This window comes from Panthera uncia, assembly GCF_023721935.1.
Source record: "Panthera uncia isolate 11264 chromosome B3 unlocalized genomic scaffold, Puncia_PCG_1.0 HiC_scaffold_1, whole genome shotgun sequence".
NCBI classification, from domain to species: domain Eukaryota; kingdom Metazoa; phylum Chordata; class Mammalia; order Carnivora; family Felidae; genus Panthera; species Panthera uncia.
In genome coordinates this window covers 35626976-35652698 of record NW_026057582.1, presented here as the reverse complement: position 1 = coordinate 35652698, position 25723 = coordinate 35626976, and the positions used below count along the sequence as shown (strand labels likewise).

Below are 25723 nucleotides of genomic sequence, written 5' to 3'. Positions count from 1 at the left end.
AATGTCTGGCTGATGTGTTTTTTTCTGATCTGCGGAGGTTTAACAGTGAATAATAATCACTATATACAGTAAAATCCACTCTGTGCACAGTTCTACAGATTTTGACAAGCATATAGTTGTGTCACCTAGGGAGTCTTTTTTTCTTATTCTGATTTCATTATTTTTTTATACCACATGTGTATTTTAGTTTTCCTGACTGCATAAGTGGAAACTGCTACTTGCTGCAGACACTCAAAATAAGGGCTTCTTAAACCCTATGTTTAAACCAGGAAGGAGAAGCAAGGCTGTCATGCACGGCTGTGCAAACTGCACAGCTCAACTGCAGTCACGGCAGGGAGTGGCGCCCCCTAGCGTCTATTGTGCATGATCATGGCCATACGTGGTGGCTCTGAATATAGCCACCAGTTTGAGAGATCTGCAAAACTGTGATGGTGTTAACAGTGAAACAGGAGATGTTTAAAATAAAAAAGGAGGCTTCCATTTATATGCCTTTCATCCCACATTTTAAAAGATTGTGATGGAAAGAGAAGACGAGAACCACTGAGCTCATAGCACCAGACTTTGCACATATGTGTAAGAAGGGCGATGTTGCAAAATGAGAACTAGTCCGGTTAAAAAAAAACAAAAAACAAAAAACTTGGAGACTGCTGGATTCTCTGGTCTGCATTTTAAAACCTTTTCTCTTACCTTTTTAAATGTTATGTCCTTCTAAAGAACCACCATAGATTCTTTGGATGTTTCTCCCTACAAGGCACTTAGAACAACAAAAAAATTTCCTTAATTAGATATTTACCTACATATGGTTTGGACTAAGTACCATATGGCTCCCACTACAGAAAAATGTGGCAAGGCTAAACTCACAAGACCTCATTCTTCCAGGGCCTATTTGGTCCGCAGGAATCTAACATGGACCTTCCAGAAATTCAGACAGACCAAACAAGGAGTAACAGCTACAGCTGACGACGGCCTCCTTCTTAGGCCCTCTTCCCACACAAGCCCCTCCCACAGTTCCCAGGAGAGCAAGGACCCGTTCAGGTGTGCAGACAACCCTCCCCAAGGTCCTGCTATTCCTTCAGATTTCTGGCATGAAAGGACACCATAGTTTTCTAATAGTTTAGAGGAAGATACTTTATTATTTTGATACAATATCACCAAGTTGTTTCAATGAAAAAAGTTTCAACACCGTCTAAACGATGAAAGATAGTTTATCTGAGAGGAGGGGGGTTCATTCTCCAAATTGGCTACTCAGCTGTAAAATGAATTTAAGAGAAGCATTTAGTGATTAGATACAAAGTTCTAGGGTAATAATAACAACACTGTAAGCTGAAATGATGGAGGGAAAAAGAGGGCACACTGCACTCACTCAGCATTGGAAGGCAAAAAGAGTTGAAGGCAAAAGAACTCTATTAAAGAAGGTCTCAGTTTACTCAGAAAATGGAACTGGTTGGAAGGAAGGGAGGGAAGAAAGGTAATAAACACCCGCTTAGGGGTGCCTGGCTGGCTCTGTCGGAAGAGATGTGACTTGATCTGGTGGTCATGAGTTCCAGCCTCATGCTGGGTGTAGAGATTAATTAAAATAAACAAAACAAAAAACCCCACCAACTTAGAAAATCAGTTGTTGAACCATAGTTAAAAAGGAAATTCCAGGGGTGCCTGGGTGGTGGCTCAGGCAGTTGAGCGTCTAACTTCGGCTCAGGTCATGATCTCACAGTTCATGGGTTCCAGCCCCAGGTCAGGCTCTGTGCTGACAGCTCAGACCCTGGAGCCTGCTTCCGATTCTGTGTCTCCCTCTCTCTCTGTCTCTCTCTCCCTCTGTCTCAAAAATAAATAAACATTAAAAAAAATAAAAAGGAAATTCCAGAAAATTATAGGCCAATCTCACAGGATGTCAATGTAAGGAAACAGGAGGCAAGAAGCAAAGGAATATTTACTCATATGTCCCTGGATTTCTCTCTTGACCAGGCAGGCCACCAAAAACTGAGTCTGACGTCTGGTTAGAAAAGCAAATGTTGATGGGGACTAAAATGCCAAGGACTTAATGTTAAAGACTTAGAAGAATCCTCAGATGAGCTCAATGTAACAGTCACAGTGTTATATTTAAAAAACCCATCTGTTGCAATATTTACACGTAAATTGGAAGCTTCTTGATTAAAGAGGGATGTCAAAATACAGAGGTACCCAACATATTATAGAATTCTAGGAAAATTCTTATTAGTCATGACTAAATGAGACCCAGCAGTAGCTAACTAAGTACTAAATAGTGAATTAAACAAATAGTGATGCCAGATTTGAGTGTCACATAAAATGGATTTCTAAAAGATACACGGGTGCCACCTTTTGGCCAGATTAAAAATTTACACAAATTATAACCCACGATCACATGTTAATTTCACAAAGAGACCGTGTTAGACATGGTTGTTTAATTCAAACATTATGCGAATAGATTTTAAACCGCCTTGTTGCTTAATACAGCTGATTTTTAATCACATTTTTTTATTTTTTAAGACCTGGGATAGAAGATAATGCAAAGAGAGTTTAATTCTGAACTAACGCAATTCATACTTGGTAAGTATTCCTTTAGTTCTTGACAACCATCACAAAACTTATTTTAAGCTTTTAGACCAGGATTAGTGACTTCAGCACTGTTGATGTTTTGGGCTAGGTAGTTCTTTATTTGAGGTGGGGGTGGGGGCTGCCTCCTGCATTGTGAGATGTTTAGCAGCATCCTTGGCCTCTACCCACTAGATGCCAGTAGCAACTATCCCCTCCCCAGCCCAACCCAGTTGTGACAACCAAAAACATCTCTACATTGTGAAATGTCCCCAGGGAAAGGGGGATCACCCTGTGTATGGTTAACTTGCAGTGTCAACTGGCCACAGGTGCACAGATATTTGGGCAAACATTATTCTGAGTGTGTCTGTGAAGGTGTCTTTGGATGAAATAAACATTTGAATCCGTAGACTGAGTAAAGCAGACTGCGCTCCCTAAAGTGAGTGGCCCTCATCCAGCTGAAGACTGAACAGAACAAAAAGGCTGACCCTTTGAGAGTAAAGGCAACTTCTCCTGCCTATTAATCTGGGACACTGGTCTTTTTCTGCCTTTGTGGATCTCAAGCCTGCTGGCTTTTGGACTGGAATGATACCATCGGCTTTCCTGGGTCTCCAGCTCGCCAACTGTAGATCTTGGAACATCTCAGCCTCCATATTTGTGAGTCAATTCTTTATAATCAATCAACCTCTCTCTCTCTCTGTACTACACGCTATTGGTTGTTTCTCTGGAGAACCCTGAGTAATACATGCTGGTTGAGAACCACTGTTGTACATTAGGTTACTAGAGAAAACACAGGAAACAGGGAAGAAAGAAAGAAGCAAAGCAGGGAACTACTGGGCAATGGCTAGACGTTACCTTTCTTTCCAGAGATGGTAGTTGGAAAGCATTTGATTGGGACACCAATCTTCTATTAACACAGGTTATGGTTGATAAGACCTGGGCTCACTGATGCATTTTTGCATTACACATCCAAGATGGCCCCTGGCACAGAGACTTACTTACCCCAGTGCTAGGATGACAACACTTGGCAGACACTGCTGTAAAATAAGAACAGTCTTTAAGCCGCACTTAAAAAAGGTTTTGTTTATGATCAAGTCACATTAATTTATTGGTCGTGATAAAATACATGAAATCCACTGTTTTCATTCCAAATAGAGGATACAAAACTTTCTAAATTAATGTGTCGGAAGCAAACTCACGGTGCGTAAGGTGGGAAGAGTTTAACCATACAACGTACTATTCTCTGTGGTCTCCTGAATTTGCCATGTGTTACTTGTACGTGGAGGATTTCTTCTGTGGGCCTTTCTTCTTGCACAAGTGTTTGAATTCCAAGTTTCTTTGAAACGATTTTAAGTTCATATTTGATCTACGCTGACTAAATGACTTTATTTGGCACAAAATGGAAGAGCCAATGGCAGTTAATGTCAGATGAGTCGGAGCAGTTGTCTACTAAGCAGTCGAGCGTGGCACAGAAACATGCTGCAGCACAACGGGTTCTTCCAGGTCTTGAAGACAAAAATCGCAGTTGGTGATTCCTTGTATTTAAGACATCCAGGCTTGGGGCCGTATAATCTCACCAGTTTTCAAAAAGTCCAACCATACAAACATAGAAGTACAGCAGAGAACAATCATTTACAGATTTCACTCTTAGGAATTTAAAAATTAATTATAATCAAATCCCTTAGAGCTACATTTAACGTAAAACATACAAAGACACAGATTACATGATGAAAACTCTTCGTGTGGCTTATTTTACCTCAATTACTACTAAAAAATGACACTTATCAAGGATCTGGGTTACAACACTAAGAATTTGCCTGGGCAGATAAACATTAATGGAATTATACCATTTTCCAGACTATCTTTTTCCATGATTAATAGGTATTTCCTTCAGTTTAAAGTGAGGCCTTTCCAATGTTACTTTAATAGAACATAATGAATAACTATGTTATTATCCCCACTCTATTTCTTGTCTCCATGTACTTTTTAGATGACCTACAGCAAAGAAACGAAAATGATATTTTCTCCATTGCTTTTGTTCTTTTTTTTCCATGTGTAAACAATATGTTTGGGGTAACTTTCCATGAAGCTGAAATTGGCAAGGTTTTATTCCCAATAATGCCAATGAACGAATATCCCCCTTCCTAAAGTCTAAAGAGAAATACTACTGATTAAACTACAATAGAAATGGAATTCTGGCAACGTTGCCGTTTCTAGAGTATTTCTAAAAAATAAAAGGAAGGACTGTGTCAAAAAATTATTGAATATTTAATAGTATATGACTGCTTCTAAGACATTCTAGAGTTTACAGGTTGGAATACTGAAGTTAATAGGTTTAGCTATAGAATATATGTAGTTTTCTTTATATGGCTGGTTTTTATTAATAATATTAAGAGAACTTAACACAATTCCTCACAACACCCCTGTGAGGTAGGGATTGTTTATGTCCACTTTACAAGTGAGAAATCAGAAAAACAGAGCAAGAAATAATAATCTCAAGATATAGAAATCAAGAAATTTTGCTTTTCTTATAAGGCAAACTGCACTTATGAGTACCAGAGTTCTGACAATATGCTAATAGGGACAAATACTGAAACAAGTCTGTTTTTCTCCAGAAAACAACTATATGTAGGCTGTGGAAAGAAGAGAGAATCCTAAGTTGATCCAAGAAGAAAATGTCTGCTTAGTATTTGCCTCATACATTAATTAAGGTGCATCTAGCATTTCCAGTTTTAAGAGCTTGGTAATCATGCAAACCACATTATATGGTTAAGATTACAGCTCATTTTACAGATGATGAGGTCAAAACTAAAGGGTTTAGCTGAAAGAACCTTTTTTTTTTTATATATATACAAAGTAGATTCTCTTAGTAAGGAATCAAATCTTAAAAAAATACACTCAGGGCACAGTATTAATTATACGTGTAAGTTATTTTTAGAATATGCCTGTTGAATGAATGAAAAAAATTAAACAGGGGTCAGTTCCCACACCACTATTCACTGATTCTCTGCAACCCACCTTTTGGGACTTTTTTCCTATAAAATGGAGTTAACATTTTCCCACTTCCTAAAATAGAATATTATGAAGACTAAAAGAAAGAACATTTGCTCTGAATTTCTAACATTAAAAGGAACTAAATGAATGAGAATAAAAATACAATTAACCATTATGTTCTTAACGTCTAATAAGTATAAATATATTTCAGCTTTAAATTAATGTCCGCCGTGGCCAATCAGCCACAAGCAAACACAATTTCTCCAGACTCTGCCCTGAACTGCTACCCTACACCTCAACTCATATGCACCCGCAGTCCCACCCTTCAGCTACGCACTTCTTGTGTCAAGGACTAATGACTGAGCAAGAAGAAAACAGAGAAGGAAGAAATCAGAAAAACTGTCATCCTAGTGAGAAAAATAAAATTTCACTTGAAGAAGGCCGAGGAGTATATCATGAGTAGCCTAAAATACATGAAATCGATGTTAAGATGTGTGTTCACCCTATGAGATGAAATCTTTGAGGGCAGAAAAGTTTGAATCATTGTTTAAGTGACTTAAGTTTAAGATTAGATGAAGTTCTCACCCCCAAGAGCAACACATTTGTTTTTAGCCACTCCCAATGTAACTGCTACTATAAAAACAGCTAGTTAGATTTTATTCTCAACACATAACAATCTTGACCCCAGGAAGTTTTAGTCATTTGTCTGAGGGAGAAACGCTACTGCCTTAGACAATGCCCAGTAGTTTCTTCATTCAGCCTTCAAGAATAACTTACCACTTTATAAGTCACCTAAACTCAGTGTTTACCCAGAGAAAACCTTTGTGCCCTTAGAATGGGCTGGATTACTCTTTCAGCTCCCTTCTGACTCCACTCTGATGCTGTCAGGAGATGTCTTCAGAAGGATGCAGTCAATAAAGGAGCTCAGAGTTTCTGTATACAGTTAAATTGTAAGCCTCACAAGCCAGATTTATTAAAATGTCTGTGAGGCTTTGAATTTAACAGGGCAGCACACACAAAAAAGATGAGGCTGTTTTAAAGCCTCTCTGCTTTGTTATTCTTGACTAATCTTTGAAATTTAAACATTTCAGAAACAATTTAGATCTATCCTTTGTGGTGAAGTTTGACCAGCTATTCTCCAGCTACATAAAGCAGGACAATCTATCATTTAGCCCATCAGTTTAAATTTTTCTGGTGTTTTAGCTTTGTAAGTTTCACTGTTATAAAAGGGAGCTAAGGTTATTCACAAAGGGAAAGCTATCATGGACTTTAGACATAGTTCTAGGACACTGTGTGTACTGTTAGTTTTATGGACCAGAAACAAATGAAAACTGTGTCACTGAAAAACTACTTCTGCAAGTGATAGAAAATTAACATCAACTTAGGCAGCCTAGAAAATCCTCGGGCGCTGAGGGTAGAAAGACAATTTGTATTTTATCATTTTCCTCTCTAAGCTGATGTAAATTTCTGGTTATAAAAAAATCTCAAATTTCTCTTAAGATCCTTAAGAAAACGTTCTAGATTAAGGTAACAACATTGGTGTTAGTCAAGGCAGTTCTGTCTGAAGCTCTGTTTACCTAGGTGTATGAACATTTCTGTTTCTCTGCTTAGGATTTTGTTTTCCTGTTTGAATCTCCTCCATTTCTCTCTTTTCACTAAAATATTTTTCATTAACAATGAGGTATTCTCAATGTGAAAAAATAAATAAAAGCCATGCAAGATGCTGCAGAGCTAATAAGTAAAAAGTGATTTTAAAACTACTCATGATTTATTATAGCTATGCCTTAAAACAAAATTTTTATACATTATATAGTTATGCATTAGAAATAACTTTAACTCCCTATGTGGCAGAAAATATTATTATTGTTTTTTATTATTTTTAAATCTTTAATGTTTATTTATTATTGAGAGACAGAGTGTGAGTGGGGGAGGAGCAGAGAGAGGGAGACAAAGAATGTGAAGCAGGCTCCAGGCTCCGAGCTGTCAGCACAGAGCCCATGTGGGGCTCGAACTCAGAATGGCAAGATCATGACCTGAGCAGAAGTTGGATACTCAACCAACTGAGCCCCCTCAGCGCCCCAGAAAATATTTTAAATAGTCTTTACAGCGGCTTATTCATGTGAAAAATTAGCCAAAACTGATAGTCTAGAGTATTCTTTAAAAAATTTCATTTACTTCATTTTCAATTTGGTTTTACTGATTCTACTTAGAAATTCTATAAATATTTACTCTAAAGTTCCATAATTCTTACACTGATTTCTGATTGCGTAATTGCGATTTATGAACGGTTCACGGCTCTACTTGAAGGTTACATTTTAATAGCCATGTGTATAACATACCTTACAATAAGACCCAATATATACCACCTTAAAGCTATGGATAAATGGCAAAGAAAAAAGCGAACAGACGTTGAGGAGGAAGAGAGTTTATGAATAAAAAAATGCATGTGGATTTTTTTTCAGAATTGGTATAAAAATTATGGAGGAGAAAGTGCTACTCCACAAGGATAGTGTCCACACTTTCTTGTGTGAGCTCTGACTCTAAGGCACAGGATGAATCTAACTGTTCTTGCGACAAGCAAGAACTTCTCAGGGGGACATCAGACCAGCTGTCACAGTACGGCTGAAATCTCTGGGCTACCGCATTACTGAACCTTTGGCATCGGTTGTATCTGGAAGATTTACCTTTGTGTATATACATGTGTTCCAGCAGTTGGCTTTTTCGGAGAAATTTATGACCACAGATGGAACAGCTGATTTTTCTTTTCCTTGAAAAAGAAAAATTACAGTTTAATTCTACTGGCTCTGAGTCTTTGGAGATCAGAGACACTTGGCTGATCTGCAGAGGCTCGGTGGTACCCTGGTTTGAGTGGTCAGGCTGCTGCTCATTCTCCTTGACAATGAAGGAGCTGACCCTGCGGCATTCAAGAGCCTCACTGTTTTCATTAAGCGGATGCACTTCACCAAGGTCGTTGCTTTCCAGAATGGAAGCAGGGACACCAAACGGGAGGGATCCGGACACGTGGGTATGGAGATGTTGTCTTAGGTTACTACGGGAATCAAAACGTTCCCCACAGTAATGGCATAAGTGTATTTTGATACCGCTTTCGGTGAAAGTGGGGCCTGTCACCTCCGCTGAGGGTGAGGGATGGCTCTGGGAGATCACAGACTCTGGGTCACATCTCTCCTGCTTGATGGACACTGGGGGCTTCTGGTGTTCCTCCAAGGCCTGGGCAGCAGGACGGGCCCTCTGCTGATCGGCAGTGCCATCATCCAGCCCAATAGCGAGAGAGAGCTGCAGCTGGGGGTGGTCGCCCTGCGCAGCAGCCCTGTTGCCACTGTTACTGGCAGGAGCTTCTTTGACCTCCAGCCCCGGTTTGACAGCTGTTTTTTGGGTTGTTGAGATCTGAATGCCATACAGATTGGAGGACTGCACAGTCTCTGGTGAGAACACCTGATTCATTTCAGTCGCAATGTGAGAAAGGTAGTCGGCGTGAAGAAATCGAATCCCTTCCTCCAGGCGACTATGATCCACAATCTGTTTTGGCCCTTTCCCCGTGTACATAATGTGCAGCAAATAGCTGAATATGTCAGGTTGGATATCAGTTGGTTGTATTTTTATGCATTCACTGTTAAAAACAAAAAACAGAACCGCACAAAATGAAATGACCAGCTGGCCTTTTGGGTAGCAGCATACAGTCTAAGGCTAACGTGATTTCTTCCCAAGAAGTTCAAACTTAGCAATCTGCCTTGATGAAACATATCAACGGAAAATTAAACTTTCACTATACACCAGCTCTGTGGCCCAGCAACAAGTCTTCATGTCTTCAACCTACCGCCTAAAGTTAAGAAACACACACAGATGTTCTGATGAGTTCAACATTTAGTGACTCCTAAGTGATATGCCCTATACAAGCTGCCAGGGAGTAGAAACGTGATGAATAAAACAGGTCCCTTGCTGTTAAGGAACTTACCAGTCTTTTGAATATATAATCAAAAGAACTGAGAATGGGGACCCAAAGGACACCTGCACGCCAGTCTTCACTGCAGCATTATTCACACTAGCCAAAAGGTGGAAGCAATGCGAGTGTCCAGCAACAGGTGCCTGGATAAACAAAATGTGGCCTGTCCGTACAGCGGACTATTACTCAGCCAGAGACAGGAATGAAGCTCTGACACCTGCTACAACATGGATGAACCTGGAAAACGTCTGGTAGGTGAACTAAGCCAGACACAGAAGGACACATTTTGTAGGATGCCACTTATAAAAAATATCTAGAGCAGGCAAATTCATGGAGACGGAAAGTAGATTAGAGGTTACCAGCAGTTTGGGCCGGGAGAGATGGGGAGCTATTGCTTAATGGGCACAGAGTTGCTGTTTTGGGTGATGAAAAGTTTTGGAAATGACAGCAGTGATGGTTGCACAACGCTGCTGAAAATGGTTCAAATGGCAAACTTTATGTTATATATATTTTACCAAAATAAAAAATATTAAAAATTTTAAAAGGATCTATTGAAATTGGCAATATTTAGAATTTCAATTACACTAATCCCAGGGGCACCTGGGGGGCTCAGTCGGTTGAGCATCCGACTTCGGCTCAGGTCATGATGTCGTGGCTCGTGGGTTCGAGCCCTGCATCAGGCTCCATGCTGACAGCTCACAGCCTGGAGGCTGCTTAGTTCCTGTGTCTCACTCTCCCTCTGCCCTCCCCTGCTCGCTCGCGCGCGCGCTCTCTCTCTCTCTCTCTCTCTCTCTCTCTCTCATAAATAAATAAATAAATAAATAGCACTAATCTTATTTTGGCTTCCTAACTATATTAACACATCTAGTCTTTACATCACAAATGAATACAGGCATAACTTTGAAAAACTTCAAAATAACCCCAAGCCCAATTTTTAGATATGAATCTAGAATTCAGATAATAGGTGGAAATAATGAGTGAACAAGAAATTGGGAAACACCCTGCAAGATGAGGATAAACAGAACCTGAGGGAAGTGCTGGATGTCAAGCAACAACAGAATCAGTCAACGGACTTACCTTCTCTGAAGCAAAACTTTGTGAATGCTTCACAGTGCACTGGGTGTCAGTAAGTATAGCGACAATCCATTTCTTTAGTCCCCGTATCTCGGGATTGCCTCCTGGGTTTCACTCTTAGCTCTCACCCACCCACTTCCAGGGTCTGTGGCAGGGCTTTTTTATATCGGTACAGAGCTCTGTTAACTGAGGATTTTTAGTTGCTCAACAGAGATACCAGACAGCAGGCCTGACACCTTTGCATCTCTTGGATTTAGTTCAGCGTGCATGGTGCCTGGCACACAACAGGCACTTTGGGAGCTGAACCAACTCACAGCTCTTAGAGGAGACTGATGTGAAGGTACTGTTTCTAAGCCAGTTTCGACACTGACCCTAACTATGACACGTCCTCCCCTCCAACCTCCTCCCTCCTTGTGCCATGCATTCCAGTCATTCTGACGTACTCTGTTTCCTCAATGTACTAGCCTGGTTCATATCTGCCTATGTTTCCGTGCACTTTTCCCTCTGCCTGCAACGTACCTTCCTGCATTCCTCTACAACATCCGGAAAACTCCTCCTGATCCTTCAAGATACAGGGCCTCAATAAAGCCTATTCCAACCTCCTCAAAATAGAGCTGCTGACACTCCACTCTACCTTCTACAACACTTCTATTATAGACGTATCACGTTAATTATTGATAGCAGTAGCTAACAGTGCAAAGCTCCGTTCCAAGCATTTTAATATTATTAATCCATTTAAATCTCAACACCATGGGGTGAGTACACATACAATGCCAGTGTCTTACACAGAAGGAAACTGAGGCACAGACAGATCAATTACACTGCGATTATTTTCTTTACGTGCACTATCTATGAGACTATTAACCCCTTGAGGGCAGGGAGCATAATTAGCCTGTTACTGGGGTCTAGCACAGTGCTGACATTAAGTACCTGATAAATACTTGAATGAATGAATGGGTAAATAAAAATGTGTAATTGAGGCTAGACTCCTAGTATTTCATGCACGGTCCTTTAAAAAAACATAGAGAATTCTATCCCTTTCAATCGAGGATGGATTAAAGCTATTCTTTAAGAGCTCAGAATCTGAATACCACTTTCCTGCCCTCTTCCTACATACCCATCATGTTGGGATAACCTAAATTCAAAACATCAAAGCACTTTTTGAAAATAGTATTTGAAACAAATGACTTTTGAACTATAGTATAGAATATAAGATGGGTAGAACTATGACATTAAGGCCTTGCTATGAAAGTGCTACAGAACAGGTATCAAAAACTTAGTGGGTTAGAACACAGATCTTTAAAAACACGTATCTGCATTTGAGTGTAACTTATTGGGGGGCTATAATCCTGGATGGACCAATTATTTACTTCAACCTCAGTCTTCTTTTCTCTAAAATAGTGTGGATAAGAGGCACCTGGCTGGCTCAGTCGACTAAGCATCTGCCTCTTGATTTCGGCTCAGGTCATGATCTCACAGTTCATGAGTTCAAGTCCCACATTGGGGTCTGTGCTAATGGTGTGAAATCTGCTTGGGATTCTGTCTCCCTTGCTCTCTGCCCGCAATCCCCACCCCCACCCCCACACTGGGTTCTGTTTCTCTCTCTCTCAAGAATAAATAAACAAATAAACTAAAATAAAATAGTGTGCATAACAGTAGAATGTACATTAGGTAAATACTTAGTGCTTGGGTATGGGATAAGCCTCCAATAACTTTTAGCTATTACTGTTTTCATTTTTACCTTCCACCATGGATCCTACACACAGAGATGAATTACTGGATGTGTAAAAAAAAAAAATACATAACTTTTTTTTATTTCTTAAGATGACCCCATGACAAAGAATCCCCCAAATGATGTTACAATAAGGTTTAGCTATATCACAATATTTAAAATTCTTCTGATTTACAAAAGCACATCCTTACCTTGTTTGGTGAATAAATATCATCTTGAAATAGTTAGAAAAAGCAGCAAGCACTGCTCTGTGGGCTTTGAAGTAAACGTCTCCAATAGCAACTGTGCAATCACACAGAAAACCAAATTCTCGCTGCATGTTCAGCTGCTGCAGGAGGACAAGGCTATGGCTACCTGTGTCCATTGTGGCTCTGAGAAAAAGCACAATTTTTGTTTTGTTTTTTTTTTTTTGTTTTTTTTTTACAAAATTAGCTACAGTTCACACACATCTAGAGTACAAGGACACCTAAATTTAAACGAGATTATTCAATAGTTTTTAATACTGTTAATTTCACCCCAAACCTAGCTAACATGAAATCCCCTCCTTATGAAAATACCAATTCTTCAAAAACGGTAAAATATGGTCTTTTTCATTTGGTAAGAAGGTGGCTTGGTATGAGTGACACAGAAGCAAAAGGAAGGCTGTCCTTTTTTAATCTATCTGACCTCAACGTTACCAGTCCGTCCTGTTTCCTCACTGGAAAATGGGATTGAGATGCTGACCCATTCCTCAGAGCTAAATGAGTGAGGTTATGTGACAACCACCTTGTGATGGAAATGCTATTCAAATGTTAACCATAACTGTTAATAACTTAACAGTGTCCTGGCTGGGCTAGAGGTGTTACTGCTCCTTAGGAATCCTCTATGTGGTCAGGGGACACTGGCCTCCTGACTATCATACAATGTTTGGGAAATGTGTCAGTCACAGTACATTCAGGAGCCCTTAAAATAGATACTAAGCCACATCCCCTGATTTACATGGGGCCTGGAACCCTATGGGAAAGAGCCTATACCCTGATATTGACTGGATTCAGACATACATACAAGTATGGAGGCTCCTGAAGAAACAATACAGAATGGGACCACTGGTCCTGGGAAAAATCACGCATGAGAAAGAACACGCAGAAGAATTCTGCCAGCAAGGGAGAGCAGTGTGAGCAGCAAGGGTACTGAGTGCTGTCGTTATGCGTAGGTGGGAGGCCCCGCTTCACCACCTCCTCCCCAACCGTGTAGACAGCCACCAGTGTTTTAAGGAGAAGGCGGCCGAGTACGAAGGTCATCACTGGCAAGCTGGGGAAAACCTTCTCTAAAAGAGCAATTTCTGCGAAAGAGAATGAAGTTTCCTCACTAGCCAGAGACCAAAGTCAAAGAGGTCAGCGTTGAAAGTGTGGGGTTAGCTGTCTGGAGATTGGCCGCAGCTTGGGCAGCAGACAGCTGAGTGATCAATTATATAATAGAACCAGCTAACACTTAACGGTGTTTCCTTTCCCTTAGGAACTTTCTACTCATTTAATTCTCAATACAACTCTACAAGAAAGGGAGTAAGCAATGCACCTTACAGATGAAGAAACTGAATCAGTGCAGAATAAACGGACTCAAGTCATATTGCTAGTAAGTGGGAGAGCAGGGGATTCAAACCCAGGTACTGGGCTCCCGAGCCCAAATGTCCTCCCTTTCCACCTTTCAGAGGGAACATGACCCACAAACTGGAGATGCTTAGGGAATGGTCAGGTTATACATCAAGACACACAGGGAAGCCTTGGGGCACCTGGGTGGCTCAGTCAGTTAAGCTTCTGACTCTTGGTTTCGGCTCAGGTCATGATCTCCCGGTTTGTAAGTTTGAGCCCCGCATCGGGCTCTGCACTGACAGTGTGGAGCCTGCTCAGGATTCTTTCTCTCTCTCTCTCTCTCTCTCTCTCTCCCTCTCAAAACAAACTTTAAAAGAAAAAATTATGAAGTAGTTCAGATGGACAAATAGGCCCAGAGAGCAATGGGACAAACACGCAGCCACCCAGCCCTGAGCACATAAGGTAAACGTTACAAACATGGCAGAGACCCCCTGCCATCTCTCCCCCGTTTGCACTGCCTCCGACCTTGCCTCTGAAGGCAGTCATCATCCTGACTTTGGTGTTTATGACTGTCTTGTAACAGCATTATGTTCTTGCTGCATCTGTACATATCCCTTAAGAAGGGAGAGTACTATTTTGCATGCTTTAAAAACGTATGTAAATAATAGCGTACTTTAGGAATCCTGCAATTTGCTGCTTTTAGTTCTACATTCATAAATTGCTTTTTAAAATTCTACTTACTCACACATAAGTTTCTCCTAGGCCTCCCCCAATTAAAAAATAAATGAAAACAAGACTCTTACTCCTTGCCATCTCATTTTAAAAGCCTGTAAGCAGTAATGAAATAAGGAAAATAACAGAACCTACAAAGACCCGAGCCTCAATAAAAATCCAAATTGTAAGTATTGTTCCAAAAGGCCATTTGACTAAAAGTCACTACTTATCGTATTTGCTACATTACCCAGAATCCTGAACTCCACCAATTTAGAGAGAGATTTAAACACCAAAATAAAACTGGGTATACTGAAGATTTCACCATGTGAAAAACATGTGTCTTAGATTCAATGAATGGTTCAAAGTGAAGTAGCTTAAACTAGCCTTACAAATTGTTTAAAGCAAAACAAAACCTCAGATCATAAACATTTTCACCAGATCTATATCTATCTGTCTATATATAGTGCAGTAGTATAATGAGCTATTGAACCACATGGAAATGAGAAAGGGCACACTAAAAAGCCACATATACAAAAATGTTGTGGTTAATCGTCTATGAGTAACAGTTAAATTCTTCACTTACTGAACACATTTTTTTTGAAGAGAAACTTAATAAAGAAAAAATTATTTGAAAGCACGCATTACACAAGGCCTAGGGATAGAAAAAAAATTACACAGATACTGCAATCAAGAAGACTGCAGGCTAATAGGGGAGACAAAACATAAAACATAATAATTATGATATAAAGTAAAAGTGATAAATGTCATAAGAGCAGTTCAGAGAACATGTTATGGGGGGGGGGCAGGGATCAACAGCAGGTGACTCAATGGAAAATAAGCCATTATTTAGATGGACAGGCAGAGGATGAACATAGCATTCCAGGCAGAAAAAAAACAGGATGAATAGAATTACAGGGAAGAGTGTGAATATACAGGTAACTGAAGAATTCAGTCGGGCATAGAAAAAACAAAAGTAAGTGACTAACGAGATGTGGTTAGCTCACACAGGGTACCAATTGTAAAACTGAAAGGTACTCCAGTTGTGTTTGAGATGAACTGTTAAGACGTTTTTGCTGGAGGGAGAACACATAGTAGTTAAAGCTCAGACCCTGGAATTAGACAGCTTGGATTAAAATTTCAATTCTGTCATTTAGCTGTATGATCTTGAGAAGATACTTAACTTTCTGGTCTTTGGTTTTACTTGTAAACTATGGATGGATAATTACAGTATCTATCTATCTCACAGGTTGTTATATAGATTTAATACGATAATGCATATAAGCACTTAAAAGTAGTGGGGCCCATAATACCAAGTATCATCATCATCATCATCAGGCCTGTTAGTCAAACTGCTCTAGTAACAATACATAAAAAAGATTAGCAAGGGAAAGGTATGGAGAAATAAAGACCAGCAAGGAGTCTGCTGTAATATCCAAGTAATGGCAGTGGGAATGAAGGAATAAAAAAAGACGCACCAGACGCAGAACTGACATGACCTGGCAGCAGACTGGAAGTGATAAGCCACAGAGAATATCAAGTCAAAGGTGAGTCTCAGAATTCCAGCTTGGGTCACTGAAGAATTCGTTCCTCCCTTCAGGTCGTATTTGCAGAATAACTGTCAGGTGTCAATACAAAGGCAGGGTCCCAGAATGCTGGGGAAGAGGCACAGAAGCTGTCTTAATAAAAGAGAAGTTTCATTTTGGACATAGTTCAAGGTGTTCACGCTAGGACATCTGAGTAGAAACGCTTGGTGATCAATGAGACAACATGAGGACTGGGGCTCTGGAGATCAGGGCTAGACAGAGAAGGGCCTCAGTAATTACACAACCGAAGCCACCAGGAGTGGACGGGACTACTGAGTGAAATAAGAGGGAAAAAAAGCTAAGAATGAATCCTTGAACAACACAGAAAAGACACAAGAAGAAGAAAAGGAGAAATAAAATATATTTTCTTATATAAGGGAATGGTGAAGGAAAGGCAAGAGCCTTGGCTGGGGGAGCCCAACAGCCTCCATTTTCCATGGTGGAAAATGCTGCAGACAAACGTGAGGATGAGGCCTATTACAAATGCCCCAAGTGTGGGGACCAAGAGGTTTCTGGTGACCTTTGACAATGGGAAAGCAGCAAGAGCAAAATATCTCACTGCAAGAGGATGTTAGAAAGCACACGTCATAAGGAGTAGGTACAGATAGGATAGGGCACTGAGAATAGGCAGCTTCAGCTTGGAGAAGACTTCCAGCCTGAAGAGGGGTGGAGTCTCTAGAAGCCAGAAGGAACACAAGCAGAAGTCTTAAGTGTAGTAGTCAGCCACAGAGAAGAGAGGGATTTCTTTCTGATGGTGGCAAGGAGATGATGAGGTGAGGGGAGAATGTGAGAGTAGTCTGTAGATGGCTTTGATTTACAATATTATGAAGTTAGTCCATATGCAAAGGGAAGAGCTGAATTTAGGCCTTGAAAGAAACCTAGAGTAATAATCCCTGATGCTAACATATAGTGATGAAGTTCATACAGAACTTTCACATAAAACAATCTCTTTTTCTCTTTTAGGTGTGATACTTTCTATTAACCTGTCTTCAAATTCATGGACTCTTGTCATTTCTGTTAAACTCATTCAGTGAATTTTTAATTTCAGATATATTTCCAGGTCTAAAATTTTCATCTCATTCCTTTTTAGTGTCTGGTTCTCTGCTGAGATTTCCTATTTCTTTGCCCATTACCACTTTACTTTATGTTCTTGAGCATAGTTATAATAGCTACTTTAAATCTTCTCTGCCAGGGGTGCCTGGGTGGCTTGGTCAGTTAAGTGTTTGGCTCAGGTCATGATCTCACAGTTTGTGAGTTCGAGCCCCGCGTCAGGCTCTGCGCTATTGGTTCAGAGCCTGGAGCCTGCTTCGGATTCTGTGTCTCCCTCTCTCTGCCCCTCCCCTCCCCTGCTTGTGCCCCGGGTCTCTCTCTCAAAAATAAACATTAAATCTTCTCTGCCAAATCCAACCTGTGGGTCATCTTGGAATCAATCTTCATTAATTAGGGTGATAGTTTTCTGTTTCATTTTGGACAACATCCTAGACATTGTGATTACTGCAGTAAAGACTCTAGATTCTGTAATATTCTTCCAAAACACATTGATGTTTTTGCTTTGTTGTTATAATTAACTTGGTTGGACTTAAACTCCAAATTCTGCCTGCCCTCTGGTTCAGTGTTTTTAGCAGTAGGTGTGCCGAATGGGGGTTGCTCCACATATATCTAAGTTTAGGGATTGGCAAGAGATTCAAGCTGAGTAATATACAGTATTTGGGGTCCTCCCAGCATCCTTTCTGGAATTTTCCTTTTCTTCCCAGCTGTGTGATCACCCTGAACTCTGTCCTCTTTTCTTCAAGCAAGTAAGATTACAGGTTATTAACCTAATTTTAGCCATCTCCTCATGTCACCAACAGGAGTCTTCTCTCAGGATAAAAGCCATAGAAATGGAAATGTGCCCACTGCTGTTCCCTTCTCCCAAGTATAGACCTTATTCCAGTTTCTGCCTGATTTTTGTCACTTTCAAATGCCATCTGGTAGTTTCTAAAGCTTTTTTTCAAGTTCATACAGTTGACCCTTGAACATTGGTTTGAGCTGCACAGGTCCACTTATATGTGGATTTTTTTCCATAAACACAGTACTGTATATGTATTTTCTCTGACCTATGATTTTTTTTTTTTAAAGTAAGCTCCAGGCCCAACATGGGGCTTCAACTCAGAACCCCGAGATCAAGAGTCGAACGCTCTACTGACTGAGCTAGCCAAGCGCCCCTTCCTTATGATTTTAGTAAGTTTTCTTTTCTCTACCTTATTATAATATAGCATATTATACATATAAAAAATGTGTTAGTTGACTGTTTATGCTATCAGTAAAGCTTCCAGTCAACAATAGGCTCTTAGCAGTTAAGCTGAGGGTAGGGAGTCAAGTTATATGCAGATTTTCAACTGCAGAGGGGTTGGTACCCCTAATCCCCACTCAGTGCAAGGGTCAAATGTAGTTTTTATTTCAGAATTGTCCCAACAGGAACTACTCAGCCATTATCACCCTTCATCAGTTCTAAATAGTCCTGGACTCAAGATCCACTTACACTCTTAAACACTATTAAGGACTGCAAAAGGCTGTTGTTTATGTGGATTATATTTATCAATATTTGCCATATAAAAAATTAAAAGTGAGACTTTTTTTTGAGAGACATAATGTGTTAGCATGTGAGCAAGGGAGGGGCAGAGGGGGGACAGGGAGAGAGGGGGAAGGGGGGAGGGGGAGGAGAGAGAGAGAGAGAGAGAGAGAGAGAGAGAGAGAGAGAGAATGAATGAGAATCCCAAGCAGGCTCCATGCTCAGTGCAGAGTCCAACGTGGGGCTCAATCCTATGACCCTGGGATCATGACCTAAGCCAACATCAAGAGTCAGATGCTCAACTGATTGAGCCACACAGGTGCCCCAAAAGGGAGACATTTAAAAATTTTTAATTCATTTAAAATAACAGTAAGCCCATTATATATTAACATAAAATATACTTTTTCTAAAAAAATAACTACATATATTTTTTAAGTGGAAGGGTAACATTGTTTTATAGTTAACAATCTTCTGATGCCTGGCTCTAAAAAATACAGCTGGGTTCATTGCTTCTCCATTCACATAATCTGTTGCCACATTAAAAAAAAAAATGTTTATTTATTGGGACGCCTGTGTGGCTCAGTTGGTTGATTGTCCGACTTTGGCTCAGGTCATAATCTCAGGATTTGTTGAGTTCGAGCCCTGTGTTGGGCTCTGTGCTGACAGCTCAGAGGCTGGAGCCTGCTTCAGATTCTGTGTTTCTCTCTCTCTCTCTGACCCTCCCCTACTTGCGCCCTGTGTCTTTCAAAAATAAATAAACGTTTAAAAAAAAAAGTTTATTTATTTTGAGAGAGAGAATCCCAAGCAGGCCGTGTGCTCTGAGGTCAGAGCCCTACTCAGGGCTCAATCTCCTAAACTGTCAGATCATGACCTGAGAAGAAATCGAGTCGGTTGCTTAACCAACCGAGCCACCCAGGTGCCCCTGCCACATGTTGTTTCGATTCAAGCATAGTAAGATATTTCAGCCTTGCAAAAGCAAGCTCCTTGTAGATCCTGAAAAGGTTTCCGGAACCTCTGGGGGTCCTTGCACCATAATTTGAGAATCTCTGCCCTATGCTATCTTTTTTTGATCCTATGAGGTAGTAGAGCAGGTACTATATTGGTTCCATTTTATGGTTGAGGAAGCACAGGCTTAGGGAAGGCAGGAAAGGTACCCGACGTCAGGCAATTAGCCATTAACTGACAGTACTTCAGGTCTGACTTTACTTTTATTTTTTTGTTAAAGTTAATTAGTTACTCAAGGACAATTCCTTTTTTTTTTTTTTTTTTAATGTTTATTATTTATTTTTGAGAGCAAGAGAGACAAAGCCCGAGCCGGGGAGGGGCAGAGAAAGAGGAAGACACAGAATCTGAAGCAGGCTCCAGCCATGAGCGGTCAGCAGAGCCCAATATAGGGCTCAAACCCATGAACTGGGGGATTATGCCCTGAGCTGAAGTCAGACGCTCAACCAACTGAGCCACACAGGCACCCTTCAAGTCTGACTTTAAACTCATGCCCTTTCTTTAAAACCCCCATGTAAAACTTTTAACATACATACTGATGCAGATTTTGCAAATATATTGAATTGAATAAGGGGGAAATTTTTCCAAGTGTATAAAATGAAAAAAACTCAGATCTGTTAAAAAAAAAAAAACAAAAACAAAAACAAACCACAACTTACATACATAATAGGCTCATTCAAACTTGTTTGCATAATAATAGACCTTTGATGTTTCAAGGCAACACAACCAGATTTTATCTCATGTCAGTATAGCCAATCCACCACAGAGTTATTAAAAACATTTGCTAATGCAACCTACTTTGCAAATTATTAGTTAAACTTTTCATATAGCCTTTGCTCATTATTTCTTTGACCATCAATTCTATTTTCTCTACTATGTGGAACAGCCAAAGCTTTCTATGCATGCAGAAAGATCTTAGAAGTTACATTTAAGAATTTCCGGTGGAGGGGCAGCTGGGTGGCTCAGTTGGTTGTGTCCAACTCTTGACTTGGCTCAAGCCCTGCATAGGGCTCTGTGCTGGGCATGGAGCCTGCTTAAGATTCTCTCCCTCCCTCCCTCTGGGAGGGAAAAAAAAAGTTAAGAAAAAACGAATTTGGGGTGGCAATTTTAAGATGTGAGAGAGGTTGCAGAAAAATAATTTTATACATTTTATTAAATTGACAAATACCATAGTCAAAATGAAAGAGTACTTCATCTTAAGATGCTTTATTATCAAAGTGGTATTTATACTGTAATAATAAAATCAGTATTGATATTTAAGAAAAACTACAAAATCTTATTTACTAACTCAATTGCAGTAACTCTGGATTAGCTCAAACTAAGTAAACTAGAACAGCTTTATACCAGTATCTATTTTTGTTTAATAAAAAGTTAGCTGACATTTAACATCTTTTAGTTTTTACTTATTTTATATTATTTATTCTCATTTATTTAAATATTTATTGTATTAGACTGGACTCTCAGATCTATGGTAGCCAGACGATAGACGATATCCTTGAATACACAGCTTTTCATTTTCTCAGGCTGTATGAATCTTTAATAAAAAAGAGACATAGGTATAAGACATCTGTTGCTGTAGAAAATAAACAGTCTTAGATATTTTCTCTGTGGTTCCTACCATTGTGACTTTATTATTAATTATAATTAATAGACAAAGAGAAAAGTTGGCAGAGGAATGTGTACAGCTTTTTTGAGATACTTACTCATGGCTATAAATACAAAGATAAAAGCAGATATATTCAAAGTGCCAAGTGATAACAGACTTTATACAATGGTTTTAATTTTTCAATGGTACTTTCACATGACTGTGGAGGTGTAACAGTTTATAATCTAGAGAAGGAATGTTTGCAGAGATCATTTTATCATGGAACAGTAGCTCTTATCACTGACTGTACTGTAAAACTTAAAATGCAGGGGCTGTACTGATGCCTGCGTTCTACTCCACGCTAACCCAAAGAGAATTGCTGTGAGGCTCAGATCCTTTTTTAAAAAGCTCTTCAGGTAGTTCTAATATGATGCCTCAGTTAAGAACCACTGTATTAGAAGGGAACCAAGCAACCCGAAGAGAATATTTCACTCTATAATTTCAGAGAAAAAGAAGCAATTTTACAAGAAGTTCTCAAAATGTGGGAATTATACCAATTACATTAAATGAAAAATCAACTATTATACTTCTAATGTTAAACAAAAAAATTAGCCAGATCCTAAGAAACAAAAGTGCTCCCAAACTAGTAGAATGGGCACTGGGGGCAGAGGAGGAACACATCATTTCCAGACTTCTTCTAAAGAAGTATTTAGGAAAAAGAGGTATGTCCTCTCAGACGCCATTATGCCTATTTTCATAATATCTGAAAATGATACGGAAATCACAAATCTGAAAATACTGAGATAAAACGTACAGTAATTCTAGGATCTGCTTATGAAAATCACTAAAAATATTAGAAAAGAGGGTAAGAAGCAGACGTGGTAGAAGACACAGGAAGAGCAGTTATGCTCTAAAAACCTTTAACGGAACAGGGAAACGTTAGTTTGGGGCCTCCTGCCTGTTGCCAGACCCAGCCAGCCTACTACATCTCTAACCCCCATCTAACCAACATGTGGGATGCCTGATAAAGCCGCAGCACCAGGCAAACATGAATGCTAATACTGGTGAATGCAAACAGCTAGTGGACCTTAAAAAAATCAGAACCCTGTGAAGGAAAATAAACGGTCTTCTTAGTCCACTAAAAAAATAATGACTGCATTTCTGAAAGAAAAAAAAAAGCTACTCAAAGGACAGCAGAAAGCTGGAAAACGACAATGCTAGTACAGATCTAGAATACAGTATAAACAAGAATAATTATTACTTCTGAATATAGGTGAACCAGTACTTCCTTTGCTACAGAACGTTCCACAAACATGTTATCCACATGGGTTAATTTTGCTTAAAGTGCCTAGAGTTTTTCACAAGGAACCAAAAGTCATTATATGACTGATAAGTACAGGGAAGAAATGAATTAGAAAAATTTCAAAAATAACTAACAATACTATAAACATTTTTTTCTTCAATTAAGATTTAAAAAGGGGTGTGTGGGAGGCTCAGTTGGTCAAGCGTCCAACTTCAGCCCAGGTCATGATCTCACGGGTTTGGGTTCGTGAGTTCAAGCCACGCATGGGGCTCTGTGCTGACAGCTGGGAGCCTGGAGCCTGCTTCGAATTCTGTGTGCCACTCTCTTTTACCCTCCCCCACAACAAGTAAACATGAAAAAAAATTTTTTTTAAAGATTAAAAAAAAAATTCCCACTGGCAAAGGGAAAGCAGATGTGTGAATAAATTACTAATCCTAAAACTGATGTTTGTTTCAAATACTTTCCTCTTACTCCACTCGCCCTAAACAAGTTCAAGTAGCAATCTTTAGTATCCTAGAAAAAATAATACTGTTCTAGTTAAAGTAGCTACTATTATAATGAGTAAATACTATATGCAAGGCCTTGTGCTAAGTGCTCTATGTACATTCTCCCTTTTAGTCCTCACCTTGACTATGCGTTATTTTTATTTCCGTTTTACAGATGAAGAAAAACCTAGACTTAGTACCCACAACTAGCAGATAGTATAAAGTGGGGATCAAGAGCTAGGTCTGATTCCATAACCTGCGCTGATAACTATCAACTGGAATAGTACTTTTCTTAGCATTCTTCTCTCAAAAGACTGACGTTCGCATGCAATTTGGAATAAATAAGCAAAAACGGAGCACAGGAAGTGGTGTACGAGTACTTTATAATTTATCAAGATAAGAGCACCTGCACTGCTTTTTTAAGACGAGGGGAAAAAAAAAAACCCTGCAATAATCTAAAACCCCAACTCTGTTCTGGCCCTATTATGACAAAAAAAAAAGACAAGTTTTTCTGTAACAAGATGGTCAAGCACCACCTATGGGCCATAGTAAATAAATCACTTTGGTTCAGTGGTGGGGAGGGCATTATGCAACACTTCCCAGCACTGCCTTTGCCAGGATATTTTACGGCCAAGACTCTTGGGCCCCTCCTCCCCAGCTAGACAGCCTGGCTCCTGCCCATTCCCCTCAGGAGATAGGGTGGAAGCACACAGCTCCATTTTCTAAGGCAAAGAGGGCAGCTGAAAGTCCTGCTCAGCCTCTCTGGGCAACCACAGGCGCCAATAAATCAGCCACAGGCGATTCTCTCATCCTTTTCCTGGCTTGAAGTCGTAGCAAGATACAATGCACAAGAGCACTGACTGGACTTGTGAGATAAGTGATCTGGCCTTGAATTCTGCTGTAAATGACAGTATCACAGAAGACAGGTAAATCCTCTAAGTCTGTTTCCTCGCTTGTAACACAGAAACACTACTACCTCCTTTTTTATTAAGTACTCACAATTCATCTATGAAAGTGGCTAGCCACTGCTGGTGCTCAGTAAACAGCGAACAAGCTGAGGAGAACCCATTTCCACTGCTTCCAAATAAGACATTCAGGGAAGGGCTGGGCAAAAAGGTATAGCATGTCATGTGACGCCCCTCCCTGCTTTGTCGCTAACCATCCTTGTGACCTTCCACGGTTTCCCGTAACCTCCCAGCTATCAGAACTAATCTATTCCAAACAAACAAACAAACAAAACCAAAATGAAACTATTACACGTGCTATCCCAGTATCCTACGCCCTATTAAGGGACTGTTTTCTGATCATGGATAGTTTACCCTTAACCAAAACACATCCAGATTGCTTGCTAAACAGATCTTTGATGCCTTAACCTAAGGAAGCAACCAATGCTGCAAACATTGGTTATTCTTGCAGATAATACGGCTGAATTTTGGAGACAGGCTTTGAGCCCCAAAGTACATCATAGGGAGTCTATTTCACCTAGAGATAATGCCAACCCCATTCCTTAAAATAACAGAGCCATCACACAATGGCCAAGCCTGGTTTCTCAATAATCTGAATCAAGGCAAGTATATCACCTCTGGCAGACAGTCTCTACAGTGAGTGGGTTAAACCGGCACTGTGCTCCTGGTGTGGTGCAGAGCCCAATAATCAAGGCCTAGAGCCCTACAGTCCAGTTACTCAAAAGATGTAGGGCTTCGATCAAGCTACACGTTCTTTAGGCCGGGTGTCTTTGATTGTAAAATGAGAGGGATGAACTGGATTTCCTCTAAGGCCCCTTGCAGCTTTAAAATGTCATTCCAACGTATACCTTACACGCTTGACAAAATCCTGTGAGAATCAACAGTTTTGCCAAAAGACCCGAGTCTCAAGAGAACGAATACCAAATATAATTCCCCGGGGGAACCGGGCGTTACTTTAGGAAACACATTAGCTACTATCAAGTTCCAAGTACAGCTCTAGGTGCTGCCTAAGCAGCTTGATTTTTCCAAATAACAAGTGCTAGGTAAGCAGTGAATGATGGGGCAAACTTTTAAAAGAAAAACTGGATTTACTCAGAATGAAATCAATATAATCCGAAAAAAGGAAGAAATGAATTATGAAGGGGGGAGGAACTTCCTGCCCTAGAAACGGGGTAATCACAAACAGGGGTGGGGGAGGGAGAGGACAGTGGCCGAAGCGTCTCGCAGTTTGCACCACGAGACCCGCCCACTTGCGAGAAGGGTCCGCGCGGCCGCCCGGGGAACGCCGCAGGCCTGCTGGCGGGGGTTCCCACGCGGGGTCAGGCCCCGACAGCCACCTTCTGCGGGCAGCGAAAGGTGCTTCTGGGCATCCTCGGCCCAGCGCTCCCTCGCGGTTGCCATTTTCCTCCTGTGCCCTGATTGACATGTCAAACGGACCAGAACACCCCTCTCCCCAGCTACTTGCATCTGTCCCACGACCGGCGCAGCTGCAGGCCGCCGCCCCGGGCGGCTCGCGGCGGGAGGGACTGAGCCCGGAGCAGCCCACAGGGGCCGGGCCGCGTCGCTTACCCAGACGCCGCCGCGGCGGCCAGCCGGCTCCACCGTGCGGGAGGGGCGGCTCCCGCGCCGCGCACGTCACGCGGCGGCGCCGGCTCA

The 25723-nt window shown here is 40.6% G+C and overlaps 1 protein-coding gene across 2 annotated transcripts; it reads right to left on the bottom strand.

The window, feature by feature from the left end:
* Positions 1–5419: 5419 nt before the first annotated feature.
* On the bottom strand, positions 5420–25714 carry ZBTB25 (zinc finger and BTB domain containing 25). Of its 2 annotated transcripts, none has more exons than XM_049611481.1 (3): positions 25637–25714; positions 12503–12682; positions 5420–9172 (listed from the first exon to the last, which is right to left on the bottom strand). In XM_049611481.1, the coding sequence occupies exons 2-3, from the start codon at positions 12673–12675 to the stop codon at positions 8038–8040; spliced, it is 1308 nt and encodes a 435-aa protein (XP_049467438.1). In that variant the 5' UTR covers positions 12676–12682; positions 25637–25714; the 3' UTR covers positions 5420–8037. The 2 variants fall into 2 exon arrangements, with proteins under 2 accessions (XP_049467438.1, XP_049467437.1); XM_049611480.1 differs by lacking the exon at positions 25637–25714 and adding an exon at positions 24102–25120.
* Between the last annotated feature and the right edge of the window lie 9 nt (positions 25715–25723).